The sequence below is a fragment of the Pistacia vera genome, unplaced genomic scaffold (genome assembly GCF_008641045.1).
Source record: "Pistacia vera cultivar Batoury unplaced genomic scaffold, PisVer_v2 Contig89, whole genome shotgun sequence".
Classification (NCBI taxonomy): domain Eukaryota; kingdom Viridiplantae; phylum Streptophyta; class Magnoliopsida; order Sapindales; family Anacardiaceae; genus Pistacia; species Pistacia vera.
The window spans coordinates 514,102-531,349 of record NW_022196767.1 but is presented as its reverse complement, the minus strand read 5'-3'; the positions used below and the strand labels follow the sequence as shown (position 1 = coordinate 531,349).

At 37.4% G+C, this 17,248-nt stretch overlaps 2 protein-coding genes across 2 annotated transcripts; both read left to right on the top strand.

The window, feature by feature from the left end:
• Positions 1–2,249: 2,249 nt before the first annotated feature.
• LOC116119458 lies at positions 2,250–3,263 on the top strand. Its single transcript, XM_031405405.1, has 4 exons — positions 2,250–2,392; positions 2,477–2,595; positions 2,687–2,817; positions 2,895–3,263. The coding sequence occupies exons 1-4, from the start codon at positions 2,341–2,343 to the stop codon at positions 3,031–3,033; spliced, it is 441 nt and encodes a 146-aa protein (XP_031261265.1). The 5' UTR covers positions 2,250–2,340; the 3' UTR covers positions 3,034–3,263.
• A 1,663-nt stretch (positions 3,264–4,926) lies between these two features.
• LOC116119412 (isoflavone reductase-like protein) lies at positions 4,927–7,214 on the top strand. The gene is made up of 5 exons (XM_031405352.1): positions 4,927–5,219; positions 5,330–5,464; positions 6,156–6,393; positions 6,589–6,792; positions 6,903–7,214. The coding sequence occupies exons 1-5, from the start codon at positions 5,037–5,039 to the stop codon at positions 7,067–7,069; spliced, it is 927 nt and encodes a 308-aa protein (XP_031261212.1). The 5' UTR covers positions 4,927–5,036; the 3' UTR covers positions 7,070–7,214.
• The last annotated feature ends 10,034 nt before the right edge of the window (positions 7,215–17,248 follow it).

Here is a 17,248-nt window from a genome sequence, read left to right as displayed (position 1 = left end):
TGTGATCATATGAATCTGTGCATGGGAGCCCACCATTAATTCTCATTTCTCTATGTTTTTCACCCTTAGTAATTTCAGACTCTTCAGTACAATGGTAAGGGATGCATGGTATTGGTAGGAGTGGTTATATAAGGATGCTTTAAAGTTTAGACACCATCAATACCTCGTGAAATTTACTTATAACTCTACCCACAACCTGTCTGCTGTCTTATAATTAATGCGAAATCCAGCTTTTAATCATTTTAGCTTTCTTATTTAGTAACGAGAGAGAAAGTGATGAGAAAATAAGCTCTCAGTTTAAGTCTTTCATGAGCTAGCTATAGTTGGCTTTCTTTAAGTTAGTTGGTGGTTGCTGATGAAAAGTATCCCGTATTCTTACTAATTTCCTCAAAAAGTTGGTTCAATTTAGAGATGTGTTAGGGCCAAATAATGTCCTCGGCCCAAATAGGCCTAAAGACGAAGACATCTTCAACAAAGCTGAAAGCTCAGACCCAATTCCGATGGTATCCAAATCAGAGTTCTGCAGATGAGGCTCGTTCGGTATGCTTTCCCAGTTCCTCACCATCTGAACACAGGCCTTCTGATCCTAGAACACCTTCTGGACTTACGATCAACTTGGAACCCACAATCGCCTACGAACTACAGTACTACTTGAACTCTACTAAAGAAGTCAATCACTATCCTAATTTGTCTAAGGTCCGTATCCTAGGCGTGCCGGGACTCCCTTTCCCACTGAGACAAAGGAGCCAAAAGCTCCACTCTTTGAGAAAACCACCACTGCAAGGACTCTCAGTCCCACCGGGATTCGAAGACCCTGCAGTCACTATTTAAACAGAGGTCAGCCCTTTCATAAGGGACGAAGACATTACACCTTCAGACTCTGGAGTTCCCACTTGAGAACTTCGCATTACAGCCGTAGTCACAGACCCCGACTAGACTTCTGGTAACTTTTCATTTCCCTAACCCTCACTAAACTAGCCTCATTCAGCCTTGCTGACTTGAGCGTCGGAGTGCCTACGACATACACCACTTCGGTGTTTTCCATCTACTTCACACTTGTTTCCTTACGTGTGCAGATGCAGCAGATCGCTAGTGGCCTCAACCTCACGGGATCAATTCCTATTTCTGTACAGGTAGATTTTTGCATCTACAAGATGCTCACTCTGTTTTAATGAATTGCTATATCAAAATTCAAACATTAATTATCCCACCATGTAGCTCTGAAATTCTCTATGATCTATATTTTACAATGTCGACTTCATTAACTAGATTATTCTATTTTTATATATATCCCAACGAATATATTGATAAATTGCTCTCATCGTTTTGTTAAAAGTAGTACAAAATTCTGGGACACTTTCTCCACAAGTAAACGACTTTTTCCCACTCAAACAATAGTTTAATGACACTTTTCCAACCACAAACATTTAGAATACCATTTTATTACTCAAATTTATATTCAGTTTTCGATTTCGGTATCATTGTAATCCCACACCACCACCATTCTCTTTCCCTGATCATCACTCACCAAAACCTCTCAAACCCTATTGCCGCTGACCCCACCAATTGTAAGCAATCGAATGATTAAGGTTTGCATAACTATCCCTCCTAAGTCAAATTTTGATCAATCCTAATAGCTAAAATCCAAACTTTCACCACCAAAAGACTCATCGGCCTCCCCTCTTCAAAAGCCCTAACAGTCGAGATTGAGTTTGTTCTCTATTCGCTGCTAGAATATAAATTTAGATAATAAAATTATATTTTAAAATTTTGTGGATTAAAAAATATCATTAAACAATTATTTGAGTGAGAAAAAGTCATTAACTCTTCTCCACACACAAACACAACGAGCGTGCTGAATTGGGCCAGTAAAAAGAAACTGGTCTAGAGCGAAATTTGTTGCGTAAATTGTGTGGGCTCCAACTTTAAACGAAACCCAAATCCCCTAAATTCAGGGCACGAACAACCCAAGACAAACGCCAAAAACAGATTCTAAAAAATTAAAAACAAGTCGCATCCAAATTCCCTGGTGTAAGTGTGACCAACGATAGGTACATACATATACATTACTATATATTTATCTTTTTGATTTTGTCACCTTGCGGAAATCTGTGGGCTGCCGGATTATTTATGCACTAAAGTTCATTAAACTTATCACAATCAAACAAACAGTGCATCAGCACTACATGATTAACATCTTTTTTCTCATCCTCGTAGGAAAAATATCTTTCAGGATAAGAACAAAATAAAAAAGATAAGATAGACCACTAGCAATGGCATGATTATAAATACAACTGTAAATATATTTTTAAGTCTTAGTAATTGAAAGATTTTGAGTAAATGGGTTCTCTAATGGCTGGATGGGATTCACATATGCCAGATCCTGAATTAGGTATCTTTTAACAAAAATACTTTCTGTCTGCTTTCCTAGTAAAGTTAGTGGTTAATATTTGATGTGTAATTTTCTTTTTTTCAGTGAGATTCAAGAGGAATCGGTCACTTACCAAGGAAGAGATCGATGCTTACTGGAGACAGAAGAAGAAAACTGAAGAGGAACATCTCAAGGCTATTTCTAGTCCATCAGAAAAGAATCAGGTCTAATTTCTAAGATTTGTAGTTTAATATTACACGTTAAAATGCACCATGACATAGTGACCAATATGACTTGTTGTGACTAATATGACAGAGAAGTTGTGATGAGGAATCTGAAATCAAGTTCCAGAGATCAAGCTCCTTGCCTCTGACCAATGCCAAGGATGGTTCCATGAACATGGATAAAGAAACAAGCTTGGAGAATTTCATAAAAAATAACTGCTGGTAAATAGCTAATCTTCATCTGATCTAGTATTTCCCAAGTCCAGTGTTTTAATTATAGTCTCTCTTGGGGATTGCAGGTGGACTATGAGCAACTGGGCATTTCTAAATGAACCCCCTGTTCTTGAAGGCAATTCCAAGACTTACGCAGCTCAGTTCCACATTGCCAATCTTGCAACCTCCAAATCAAAAACAGATGCTGAAATTAGTAGCTATTAGTTGCTCTGTCCTTTGTCTTTGTTTGACTTTTTATATGTATCATATGCCACATAACCTAAATTACTTGCAACTCTAGGCTACCACTTTGTGAATTGGATGGTGTAAATTCGAAGGTATAAGGGGACGCGTTCATGTATAGGCAGTTGTTGGATTTTGGTTTGTCAACTAAGTGTGTAGTATAATTTCATCAGAAGACGTTTGTTATTGGGAGTTTTAAACTTTCTTTGTATTAAATTGAGAGAAATTTTGAACAAATTTTCTATTAGTCTGACTTGATCATATTACAGTTTTAACATATATTTTCCAATAATGAGTGTCCGGAGATCAATGAGAAGAAACAGGTAGATAAATAGAACAAAAAAAAAAAAAAAAAAAAAATACCCTAAGATATCACAATCTTGACAGAAATTTGAGTAGTCGATTCAGTAATCTCTCCTCGTTTACAAGACACTGGGAAAGCTTATAGATTTTATCCAATGATCTTTCACTTGATAACACCTCATTGTTATGCAACATTGACTCCATAATTGGATGGTAATTGAACGGGGCTCTTCCCTTTTTAAATCCATTAATCAAACGGCAAAATCCTTTTTACAGAGGAAGCAGACTCACCAATAAACTAAATGGACTTGTATTGTTTTGGGTCTGATTACTCTGAAGATCACAAAGCCCTTCACCAACATATCTAAAAGGCACCTCTTTTTATGGAAAAGTCTCTTTTTACGCTACTCAATCCCTTTCATGAACCAAAAATCGCAGGGTACTTAGATTTATCTATTTAGTTTCTGTTGTTTTTTTCTTTTTCAGAACATATTCATTTGCAGGTACTCAAATGGCAAATGCAACAGAAAAACATAATCATGCTTTCTTAATTTTTACTCATTAATTATGTTGCCGTCCACATCAATTGAACTCTACCTACCCAAAATCAACAATACTTTGTTGCCCCGTCGTTGATGATGGTGAAAGGTTAGGTTGTCACCTCTTTATCTGCTCAAATAATACTTTCCCTGCAGTGTCTTAAACCATCCAGTCTGGTGCAGTACTCTAATTAATTGATGGAGCTTATGCCTATGAACTTAAGAAACATGCAACTTTCCAAACTAAGTGGCAGGTTTATAAATGTAACCTGAAAAAACACGAACATCGAATACGATGTGTTATCAACCAACCAAAACAGTATCTATGGCAACTATCATTTTTTTTTTTTTTTCTTAAAATCATTAGTTGAGAAAGAAAATAATAAACATCTTGTTTGGATGAACTTGAACAACTTTACTGGAAGGTTCATCCCATGGATTCTCTTTTCAACTACCAGTAGGCACCACAAACAAAAAGATCAGTGATGGTATCTATGAGTGGCAATAACTTGCTGTATACATATAGCACTGCCTTGTGTAGGTTCAGCAAATGTCAATAGCTTCACCAATCCTCTGACTTGACTTTTCACTATTTTGAAGCAAATGCTATGTTCTCACCAAATTCAAGATAAGGACTCCTCAACCGAGATTTGAAATTAATCTTCTGAAGCTTTCTTTCTTTCATGATTACTATCCCCACCTTCTTGCTGCAATTACTTCAACATCCACTGATGAAGTAGATGAACATAAACCAATCAAAAAGTATACGAAGTTGAAATTAAAATTTTAGACTATGGAGCAATTATCAATGGTGACCTCTGATTTTAGAAATAGAGACTTTTTTCGTTAAAAACAAAAAAAATAATTGTAAAAAAATAATCCTATGTAGTTCTAGAATGTCGTGAGTTGTACTCCTATAGGCTATAACGGCATAATTATAAGGTCATACAGTGGTGAAAACAAACGCCCACCCACCACACCAGTAACATCCATAGAGACTTCTATCAGTTTCCTAAAGGAAAAGCTATTCTCCAAACTTAAACAATATATATAATTGTATGCTCATTCACTATCCCCATATCATAAACTTCCATTGCCTTTCCTACACTATTTCATATACTTTAAAACTTAAAAAACTAATTAATGGCTGAGAAAAGCAAGATTTTGTTTATTGGAGGCACTGGTTACATTGGGAAGTTTATTGTAGAAGCTGGCATAAAGGCTGGTCATCCTAGCTTTGTTTTAGTTAGAGAGAGTACTGTTGCTGATCCTATCAAGGGACAACTTGTTGAGAAATTCAAGAACTCAGGCGCCACTTTGGTTTATGTATGTGTTTATATATATATATATTTCTTTGTGGGAGTTGATTTTGTGGTTATGATGACGAGAGATATTACAAATTAGTGTTATTATATAGTTTTGATATTACTTTGCAGGGAGATCTTTACAACCATGAGAGCTTAGTGAAAGCGATAAAGCAGGTTGATGTGGTGATATCAACAGTAGGCGCCTTGCAGTTAGCTGATCAAACCAAGATCATTGCTGCCATCAAGGAAGCTGGTAATGTTAAGGTTGGTTTCTTCTTTGAATAACTCAAATTATTTCTTTTATTATTATAATTGATAGATACAATTCCTCAAAGTTTGATTTTCTTAATAGTTTGAAAAATGGAATTGAATCAGGGGATTTATTTATTCTTCTTGCTTCTTTTCTCAAAAAGAGAATATCATGGTAATTTAAAAAAAGAAGAGAAAGAGAGTAGGATGTTAATTTTAATTCCGGTTAGCTCATGGTTGTTTCCAACAAAGAGAATATTTCCTATTGGCGTACGTACGTGGATAGAGGTGATTTGATTTCGACCATAAAATTGGTATCAATGGAGTATGCTTTGCAGACCCCGCCTCCAAATTTGGTGGTGGTGGTGGTGGACCAAAACTGCAGTTAGATTAGAATGTGTATATCAAGTAGTGGGAAAGAAAATGAATACTGATGGAATAAGCTATTTGTCCTTTGCTTCCTCTAAATCGAGTGTCATGACTAAGGACCACCGCTTCATTGTGGAGAATACTCTTACCATGATGGGACATCCATCCACATATATAATTTTCTCAGACATTAACAGACCTTATCAGTCAATTTTTCTCTTCAATATGTAAATATATCGTAAACATTAATACATGAATTTAAAAGACATGTACAAACACAACATACTGATAAGATCAATGTCCCTTGTTACAATAATTCAGTATTTGAATGTTTCAGAGATTCTTCCCGTCAGAGTTTGGAAATGACGTGGATCGTCAGAATGCAGTGGAGCCGGCAAAATCAACATTCGCAGTCAAGGCGCAAATCCGCCGTGCTATTGAGGCTGAAGGGATCCCCTACACTTACGTGCCCTGCAACTGCTTCGCTGGCTATTTTCTCCCTACACTTTGCCAGCCAGGAGTCAGTGCTCCTCCCAGAGACAAAATCACTATAATTGGAGATGGGAACGTCAAGGGTATATTACACACTCTCTCTAAAATCGCTTAACTTTACGGAAATATTATTGGTATTAATTTCTTGATTCCAGAAGCAGAGGAGCTGATGATGCAGAAATTTTAGCAAGAACATTGACAATGGTTCATTAAATATTAAAATTATGTTGAGACAAATATAACATGCCTCATTCCTTGCACTCCAATTTTGTCTGCAGCGGTTTTCAACAATGAAGCAGACATTGCAGCTTATACCATCAAAGCTGTGGATGACCGAAGAACATTGAACAAAATCCTCTTTATCAGGCCTCCTCAAAACACTTACACATTCAATGAGCTTGTTGCTCTATGGGAAAAGAAGATTGGAAAAACTCTTGAAAAAGTATATGTTCCAGAGGAGCAAGTTCTCAAAGACATCCAAGGTCAGATTCCAGTTTACCTAATCTTCTGACCATTTGTTTTTTTTAAAAACATAGAGGCAATTAAAGTGGTCTGCTTCATTCTGTGAACTTTTTACAATACATTGTTGCAGAGGCTCCGTTCCCACTCAACATTGTGATGTCTATCAACCACTCGATTTTGGTGAAGGGTGATCAGACAAACTTTACGATCGACCCATCTTTTGGAGTAGAGGCTTCCGAGCTTTATCCTGATGTCAAGTACACCACAGTGGAAGAATATCTCCAGCAATTCGTTTGAGCGATTAAAATTATTCAACCTTTAATTAGCTGTTACTGAAATAATTATAAAGCTGTTATCATTTGCGATTTCAGCATGAAGCGTGTATTGTGTCATCGTACTCGTGTTTTCTTCGAATCTAAGACTGAATCATATTGTCGCTATATGTATTGAACCATGATGAAATATGGAATGCTGAGGATATCCATGCTAGAATCAAGCAGTCATTGATTTGATTGATTGTAATATTTTGTAATATTTTGTAATTTAGAGTTTATTGTTTTTCCTTTACAATATTATTTCCTTTCCTTATTGTATTTAAAGCTACTATATAAATCGGCTGATGTACACATTACAGAACATACAATACAACTACAAATTTCTCTCTTTGCTTGATAATCTTTGGTCTTCATTTCTGCCCCTTTATCAAGGTTTCTTGTAGGCATTCTTCGGCAGTTTTCTGTCTCTTTTGCCACCTTCAATCTCAAACTCTGACATGGTATCAGAGCAAACCTTTGTTTCCGCTACAATCCTCTCCAAACCATTGTTTCCCTAAACCTGCAAAACAAGGCAACAAAATTAGTTTTTTTTTTTTAGACATCACAAATGGACCCAACCACAATACCAGACTCAGCATCCATAGCCACAAATGAAGGCCCACACAACCAAACTCCACCAGGCCCAAACACTCACACTGGTCCAAATCCTCCACCAGGCCCAAACACCCGCACTGGTCCAAATCCTCAACTAGAGCCCAACCAACAACGCGGATCCAGTTTTCAACCCAGCCCATTCCCATTCGGGTTTATGGGTCAAAACCCTAACCTGCCGGGTAAAAATCCCTACCCGATTTTCCAAATTCTTCTAGCCTCCACCGGCCGACCGGAACCCAGGGATGCCCTTTTCTCGCTGATTTCCGATGGATCTGAACTCGTACTCATCAAACAGCCATTGGCTGGATCTCAAAACTACGCCACTTGGGCCAGAGATTTCCAGTGTGCTCTGGTAACAAAAAACAAAGAAGGGTTCATCGATGGAACCCTTTTCCAACCCACTGAACAACATCTGATCCAACACTGGATTCGATGCAATACCCTCGTTCGTGCCTGGATTAGCAACTCCCTAACCCAGGAGATTGCTGCCAGCTTGCCTTAGACAGAAAACACTTATGAGATGTGGACGAACATCTGAGAGATGTATGGCCAACTCGATCTAGCAAAGCTTTTTACTTTGCGTAAAAACCTCCTTGAAATCAAACAACACAATCTACCAATCACGGTTTATTTCAATCGCCTTCCGGCGATTTGGAACGAGCTCGATGCTGTTGAAGAACCGATTGAAGGGCCATTTGCGATTCTTCACCAGATCAAACACCTGAAAGATCAAAACAGGTTAATATAATTTTTACTTGGTTTAAATGACAATTTTTTGGCTTTTCGAACACAGATATTGGCTATGTCCCCTGTGCCATCTCTCTGGCGCACCTACCAACTGGCTGTACAAGACGAAAGCCAGAGATCGGCTTCGTCTGACTCCCAATCCAGGACTGAAGTGGCTGCCTTCGCTGTCCATTCCCAATGGTGGCAGAGTGGACCATCTGAAATGAACACTGGACACAACAAGGGGAGGCTAGGGCAAACTGTTGGTGAACACAATAATTTATATGAGGGAGTTAACTGCCCAGATCTGATCTCCTCATCCAACGGCTCAAGTCCAACTAGGCTTAATAACCGTTTCGGCCCAAATTTGGTTCCCAGCCCAAACTCCAGAAATAGCCACATTTTTGCAGCTAGCCTAAACTCAGGCAGTAACCCGGCCCACTTCACAACTTTTAATTCTTCTCAAGGGTCATTCAAGTGCAACAAAAATCATTATTGCGATTTTTGCAAGCGGAGGACCACACAAGAGACGCTTGTTGGAAACTCCATGGCCGCAACCAAAATCAATGGTCTAGATCTGCCACTGCCAATCAAGTAAGTCACCCTGTCAACTGTGAGAGTATCGCTATGGTCCCTATGTTTAGCCAAGAACAATATCGTCAGATCCTGCAACTGCTCAATCAAAGTCCGCAGCCCAATTGCACATCCTATGCAGGTATATCCTTTTGTTCCAATATTACAAAAGAAAATTTTTGGATAATTGATTCAGGGGCCAGTGACCACATTGTTTGCGATCCCAAACATTTTTCAAAAACATTTCCCATACCCTACACATCGGTCCACATGCCAAATGGGACACATGCACCAGCCACCCAATTAGGAACTGTTTGTCTAAATAAACATTCAATTCTTCATAATGTCTTGTTTGTTCCTGCTTTCCATTTCAATCTCATCTCTGTTTCAAAACTTTGTCAAGATAATGTCTGTCTCTTAAAATTTTTTCCTAACAAATGTGAATTTCAGGACTGTTTGACTGGGAAACTGATGGGCTCGGGTAAAGTTCACCAAGGCCTTTATTATTGGATAGGTGCTTCTGATGCTAAAACTTCAATGTCTTGTAACCCTTTTTTTAACATTAATAAAACCTCTTTTATTTTGCATCAACGCATGGGTCATAATGCATCTATTCCACAACCCAATTGTCATATTTGCCCTCTTGCAAAACAGCCCCGCACGAAATTTCCCAAACACACGCCTTCCACAAACCATACCTTTTCCTTAATTCATATGGACATATGGGGTCCATATCACACAGCCAATCACGATGGCTCTAGATATTACCATTGTAGATGATTACTCTCGGGGAACCTGGGTCTACCTCATGCACTCTAAACCCAGACACTCACTCATATTAGACATTTCTTGTCCATGGTCAAAACCTAATTTGATGTTTCGGTTCAACGAGTCCGAACAGATAATGCTAGGGATTTTTTCAACACCCAATGTTCGGAACTTTTTTCCTCTCTTGGTATTATCCATGAAAGCTCTTGTGTCTATACCCCTCAATAGAATTGCATAGTTGAACAGAAACATCGACATCTTTTAGAGGTCACTCGTGCCCTTAAACACGAAGCCAACATCCCTACTACCATTTGGGGCGAATGTGTGGTCACAGCCACCTACCCGATCAATAGGATGTCGAGTCAGACTCTAGATGGCAAGACACCTTATGAGGTACTTTTTGGTAAACCACCTACAGTTGATCATCTTAGAGTATTTGGGTGTCTATGCTACTCTACAAATTTAAGGGGGAATGATAAATTTTCTCCTCAGGCTATTACATGTGTTTTTATGGGTTACCCAGTGCATCAGAAAGGTTATCGCCTATATGATATCACCGCATAGAAATTCTTGGTTTCTAGGGATGTGGTTTTTTATGAAGATTTTTTTCCTTTTTTAGACAGGTTCCCCTCTGACGACTCCCCGCAGACTCCCATTTTTTTCGAAGATACTTCCACAACGGACTTGTCCCTCCCTTATTATACCATGCATCCCGTTCAAGACATGGGACCCTCCAAGTCAACCTCTCAACCAGTTTTTGTAGAGACACAGCTTCCTAGTCCTTCTCCTACTTCATCTCCAGAGAACCAGCTTCCTGATCCACCTCCCCTAGACAATACACCTATTGTTCCTGCCCCTCCTCAGAGACGTTCCACAAAGGTCACTCGCCCACCTGTTTGGATAGAAGATTATGTTTGTCCTACCCTCCCGACTACCACAGGTACTACTTACCCTACTTCCAACTATGTTACTTATGATCGACTATCCCCTGCCTATAGGATTTGCATTAGTCAGATTTCTACACACCAGGAACCATCATGTTACTCTGAAGCTATTTCCCATTCACATTGGTGTCAGGCCATGGCCGATGAGCTCAGTGCCCTATCTCAGAATCACACCTGGGATCTTGTTCCTTGTCCCTCTCATAGGAAACCCATTGGTTGCAAATAGGTTTACAAGGTCAAGCACCGTGCTGATGGTTCCATTGAGCGTTACAAGGCTCATCTCGTTGCCAAAGGTTCACCCAGAGAGAAGGTTTTGATTACCAAGACACCTTTTCTCCAGTGGCCAAGCATGTTACTGTTTGGACCTTCTTGTCCATTGCTGCCATCCAAAATTGGTCCCTTCACCCAATGGATGTCCATAATGCCTTTCTCCATGGAGATCTTCGTGAAGAAATTTATATGGACCTTCCTCCCGGACTTCGTAGACAGGGGGAGAATATGGTATGTCGTCTACGCAAGTCCTTATATGGTTTGAAGCAAGCATCACGTCAATGGAACGCAAAATTCACAGAGGCTCTAACTAATATGGGATTCACTCAATCCAAGCATGACTACTTTCTCTTCACATGGCACAAAGGTACCACTGTCATTGCTCTTATTTTTTATGTTGATGATATTTTAATCACTGGGAACGATGAGAGTGGCATTCACACCCTAAAAGAACATCTCAACAAACATTTCCGTATAAAAGATCTGGGGGAACCAAAATATTTCTCGGGCATTGAGATTGCACGATCCCCGATAGGTATTTCTCTAAGTCAACGAAAATATGTTTTAGAACTTGTATCCGACTCTGGTTTATCAGCATGCAAACCCAGCATCATTCCTGTGGAACAAAACATCAAACTCACATCACAACAATATGACCGTGAGACAACCTCTTCAGAAAATGATCCTCTGTTATAAGACCCATCTCCCTACCAAAGACTCGTAGGAAGACTTATCTATCTCACCATGACAAGGCCTGACATAAGTTGTGCAATCCACATACTGAGTCAGTTCATGCATCAACCCAAATAATCTCATATGGACGCATCAATCAAGGTGCTTAAATATTTAAAAGGATGTCCTGGATAAGGACTTCTCTTACCTCGAGATAGGAATTTTGACATCACAGCTTACTGCGATTCAGATTGGGGTACTTGTCCTATGACCAGAAGTCTCTTACAGGATTTTGCATAAAATTGGAGGATCTCTTATATCATGGAAAACAAAAAGACAATCAACAATATCACTTTCTTCAGCTGAAGCAGAATATAGAGCAATGGCAAAAGCAACTTGTGAGATTGTCTGGATTCTTGGATTAGTCAAAGACTTGGGAGTAAAAACAGGAAAACCAGTCACTCTGTACTGCAATAACAAAGCTGCTAATGATATCGCGGCAAATCCAGTTTTCCATGAAAGAACTAAACATATAGAAATTGACTGTCATTTTGCCAGGGAGAAAATTCAGGAAGGGATTATCAGGACTAGGCATATATGAACATCAGAACAACCAGCGGACATATTCACGAAGCCTTTGTATAGTCGTCAGCATTCTTATTTATTACACAAGCTTGGGGTTTTCGATATCTAAAAACCACCAACTTGAGGGACAGTGATGAAATATGGAATGCTGAGGATATCCATGCTGGAATCAAGCAGTCATTGATTTGATTGATTATAATATTTTGTAATTAAGAGTTTATTGTTTTTCCTTTATAGTATTATTTTCTTTCCTTATTGTATTCAAAGCCACTGTATCAATTGGCTGATGTACACGTTACAGAACATACAATACAACTACAAATTTCTCTCTTTGCTTGATAATCTTTGGTCTTCATTTCTGCCCCTTTATCAAGCTTTCTTGTAGGCATTCTTCGGCAGTCTTCTGTCTCTTTTGCCACCTTCAGTCTCAAACTCTGACAAACCATATCTTGCTCTAAAAGCATTTCTTCATTATGATAATTTAGATTTCTTTTTACCTTTGCATTCACGACTTGGATATGATGCTATGATGATGACTGACTTATTGCTTAAAATCCAAAATCTTAATAAAATGTTCAAAATAGACGAGATGAGATGTAATTACAAAAATAATTCTTCAAAGCAGAAAGATTCGAAGTAAACCAAAACAAAAGTCTCCTTATAAGTAGTAAAAATGAAGAGATCATTCTATGTAAATATAACTTAACTATTAACAACACATGGTAACTGAAGGAATCATGGAAGCTCTTTCTCCACCCGATTCCCTTTTATCTAACTGGAGCCTGTAAGGTTCATGTCAGCAGGTGGTTTACTGTGGAGAATGTGTGTAAAACCCCATTCTAATTATATATATACAGTATATTCCCTTTGGTTTTGTTTCTAGGGAGGGACTTTTCTATCAAATTTTAAAGTTTGGTTAGGGATAAAAACGAAAAAATGGAAACTATTGGGTTTGCCAGTAGCAAGGGCACAAAATCTAGAGGTTTTTGTAAGGAAAAGATGATGTGGCAGGCTTAGATTGGAATTAAGAGAAAATTGCGGGGCAGATTAAATTTCAGAAAAACTGTTTTGTTTAAAAGAAGAAGACAACTGGACAGTTCGCCCAAAGGAAGAAGAAGAAGACGTGAGCCGAGGGAGAAAGTAAAAACAGAGCAGAAAAAAAAATAAAAAATAAAAAGGAGAGAAGAGAAAACGAAAGGAGAAAGAGAGAAAGATAGAAAGAAGAAGAAAAGAAGAAAAAGGAGAAGAGAGAGGAATGGGTGCGGCTGAAAAATGGTAGAGTGAGAGAGAAGAGTGGAGGAGAGTGCAGGGAGCTTCGGCTGTTAGAATAGTGAGTGGATCTAAACTGTTTTCCTTAAAAACTTAAGCTTATGCCCTTGCATGTTGATTTCCTTTTACTACCGTCCATTTGTTTTTGCAAAAATCCTTACAAGCATGATGTTTGTGAGTGGAATAGTAGAACCTTGCATAAAATCATGTTTTTAGTGAAATGATTTCTATGTTTATGCATAAATGCCTTAACTTCAATTCGAATTTATTTCTGCTTTGATATGGTTATATTCATCTTCTGTAAACTATCTTTGGCATGCATGTGAATGATGTTAGATATCATGAAATTTGGAAGTAAACATGCATGTATAAATAATTATGCCTATACCAAATGTTGTTGAATGGAAAGCAGAATTTTGTGTTTCCGCCTGTTTGATTTGGTTGATGATTGAGAATTCCAGCTAATTTTGGTAGGGCTAGTTTTGTTTGGAAATTAATTGGTGGTAGTAATGGTTGGAATGAAGGGTATGGAAATTATGGATTTTATATATTGATTAATTTTGACAAGCATATGTGCATTTTTATGCATATTCACAATGTTTGTGATAGAAAAGAAATTATAGGAAATAGTATGTTGGATATGGTGGCTGAATTTTGTTGTTGACTGAAATTGGAGATTTAATGCAATAGTTTTATATGGGTAGAGCATATATGTTGATCCTAAAGAACCAAGAGTTATTAAAGTATGTTTTTGGTTATAAAAAGTTATGCTGTGAAATTCTGACAGCCTGAACTTCTGAAAATTTTATATATGTTTCGGGTTTGCAAATGAAGCTAAATTTCAGATATTTTGTTTTAGACTTATTAGAGATTGGTTGAAAATTGATTTCACCCCAAAATTCGAAGTATTGGATTTTTTAATGAATTTTGAATTCTGCTATGAAATTCTGGAATTTCATGTTTTCTGTAGAGCATGCATTTTTCAGAACTGAAATAATGCACTTATACTTATCCAAATTGAGTGATTTTAAATTCTGGTGAATCCTATATGTGTCTAGTTTAATTCTGGAGAGTTTCATGAGGTTTAGATTAAGGGCTGAATTGTTATGAATTTTACAAGTCAGTAACCTCAATTCTGGAAACAGTTGGCAGATTTAAATGAGTTGAAAGAAAATTGTGTTTTAAATAGTTATTGATTCTGAAATGACTTGAAAATATTACTGGATCAACATATATTTGTCTAGAATGCCCCATTGAAATTATAGCTTGATTTGGTGAGTGGATTAAACCAAATCTTCTTCCAAAAGCTTAAATCCATGTTTGCATGTTAACTTGTGATTTTATTTTAAATGTTTTGATAAAGTTTGGTATATAGAATTTATATGTGTTCATGCTATATGAATAAAATGTTGTTGTTGAGAGTAGAGAATTGGTTGAATTGTATACGGGTTGAGGGTCGTGATGTTGGTAAATGGTTTCTTGGTAAAAAAGAACAAAGAAGGGGTGCATTCTGTCAGTTTTGAAAGTATGTTTTAAAACTTGCATTCTACCCCCATTTTGCATGGAATTTCATACGTTTTGGCATGATTTGCTTTTATATGAAATGTGGTATATATTGTATGAGTAGTGTCGGACATATGCTATGGTAATGTGATGTTGAAAGTAATTTTTAATCTGGGTTAAACTGTCAGTTTTAAAACATGTTTGGAAATTTTCAATTTCACCCCTAGATGTGATTTTTGAATATTATGTCATATATGCATGATTTATAAGCACATATGTGGCATGTTCTTGACTTATATATGTTACTTGAGATTAACATGAGATGCATGATTAAATGAGAGTTTAGTAATTTTGATAAATATACTAAATGAGAAACGAAAAAGGGTTGATTTGTCAGTTTTGAGGCATGTTCATAAATCTATATCCCCCACCCCCTTTCGGCATAAATATCATATTTTTTAAGCAAACTATGCATTTTTCATGAAGAAAAGCATTTTAGACTATTTATAAGAATAAATGTGGTTTTCAAACCACCCTACAAAGTACCCGTTCCCCCGAGACACTGATTTTTGGCTTTGCTCGAGCGATGTAGGATTCCGCCGGGTATGACAGTTTAAGATTATGGCTCTGCACATGCGTATGACAGATTTTATTGGCTCTGTCTGGACGTTGAGTGGTTCGCCAGGTATGACAGTTTCAGTGGCTCTGCCCGCCCGATGATAGATCTTGTCAGGTATGACAAATACATCCCTTGCTTTGCCTGCGTGTGAGACGCCCACCAGGTAAGACAGATTTCCCCGAGGGTACTAGTTGCGGTGAGAGTTTTCTGTTATTAACATCAAAATCAGTTTTAGAATATTCAAAATCACATTTTGTTTTTAGCATCTGCTATGAGCGATAGCCTCAATATGAGTCTTAAGAATGTTAAGAGAGCCTTCAGTATTAGCCACAGTTTCGAAATAAGATATCAGCTTATAGTTTTCAGTATCAGTAAAAGTTATAGTATTCAGTTTAAAGTTCAGTTATCAGCATAAAGTTTACAATAATCCAAAATCAGTTATCAGTGCATAGTTTCAGAAAAATCAGTTTTTAATTTTATATTATGACAATAGTTATAAATTTAGTTACCAGATTTTGTTCTGAGAGTCATGAGTGTTCATTGAATGATGGTTTGGATGTTTGCAGCATGACTAGTAGAGTTATTATTTTCATAATCATATGCATTCTTGAGTGATGACATAGATGGCTGCAGCATGACTTATAGGAAACATTGTTCCTAGAAGCATAAGTATTTACAATTATGTTTTAGGTTTCCAGAAAAAGAATTTTAAGCATTCAATGATAAGTTATAATTCAGGATTTGTTTTCAGCTTAAATGATGAGATTACAGTACTTAGAACAATTTTAGAAACGAGTTATACATGCATACATGAATGATTTAGTTACTTCCATAACATGTTCATAGAATCATGTTGTTTTCAGGATTTCATAAGAACTATTGCATGCCATGACTATTGTTTGAAGAATTTTTTGCAAACTCTCCCCAATCCCCCACTCACTGAGTATTTCAGCTCACCCCTTTTTAGACCCTTTTCCCCAGGTTCACAGGAAGAGTCCTACTGAGGAGTGTTTCCTCTTGAGGTTGGGCCACATGTCATCGACTCATCATGTGTGTAAAAATGTCATGTTTGTTTCCGCTACAGAATTATATTTTTCCTTATGTTTATCTCCTGTGTTGATTATAAAATATATGAATATCTGATACCATCCGTTTTTGGATTTTATGAACGTACAAGTTAGCTTTCAGATATATATATATATATATATATCTCTGTGTGTGTGTTTATGCTTTCAAAACGAATCCAAGCGAATGTTTTTATGAAAAACGTATTCAGAATACAGGTTTTTAGATTCCCACACAGCACGTCTCAGCCGCCCGAGTCTTATAGGTGTGCCTGGAGCTTATGGGGTAGGAAGGGTCGAGGCGGGTCATGTCAATATGTTCTTTCGACCAAACTTAGAACTGAAAATTTTATTAATTTATTCTTTAAAAAACACTTTGTCCCCTCCCCTACCTGAAGCTGCACCCCACGTACCCAATATTTCACCAACTAAACAGCTATACAAACTACTTGATTACTAATTTCCATTTTCGGCATTCTATGGGTTTTAGAGAAAAATTTCTAATGAGAGAAAGTTAAAAAGCATATATGAGTAAACTACCTTTTCCCACCCAA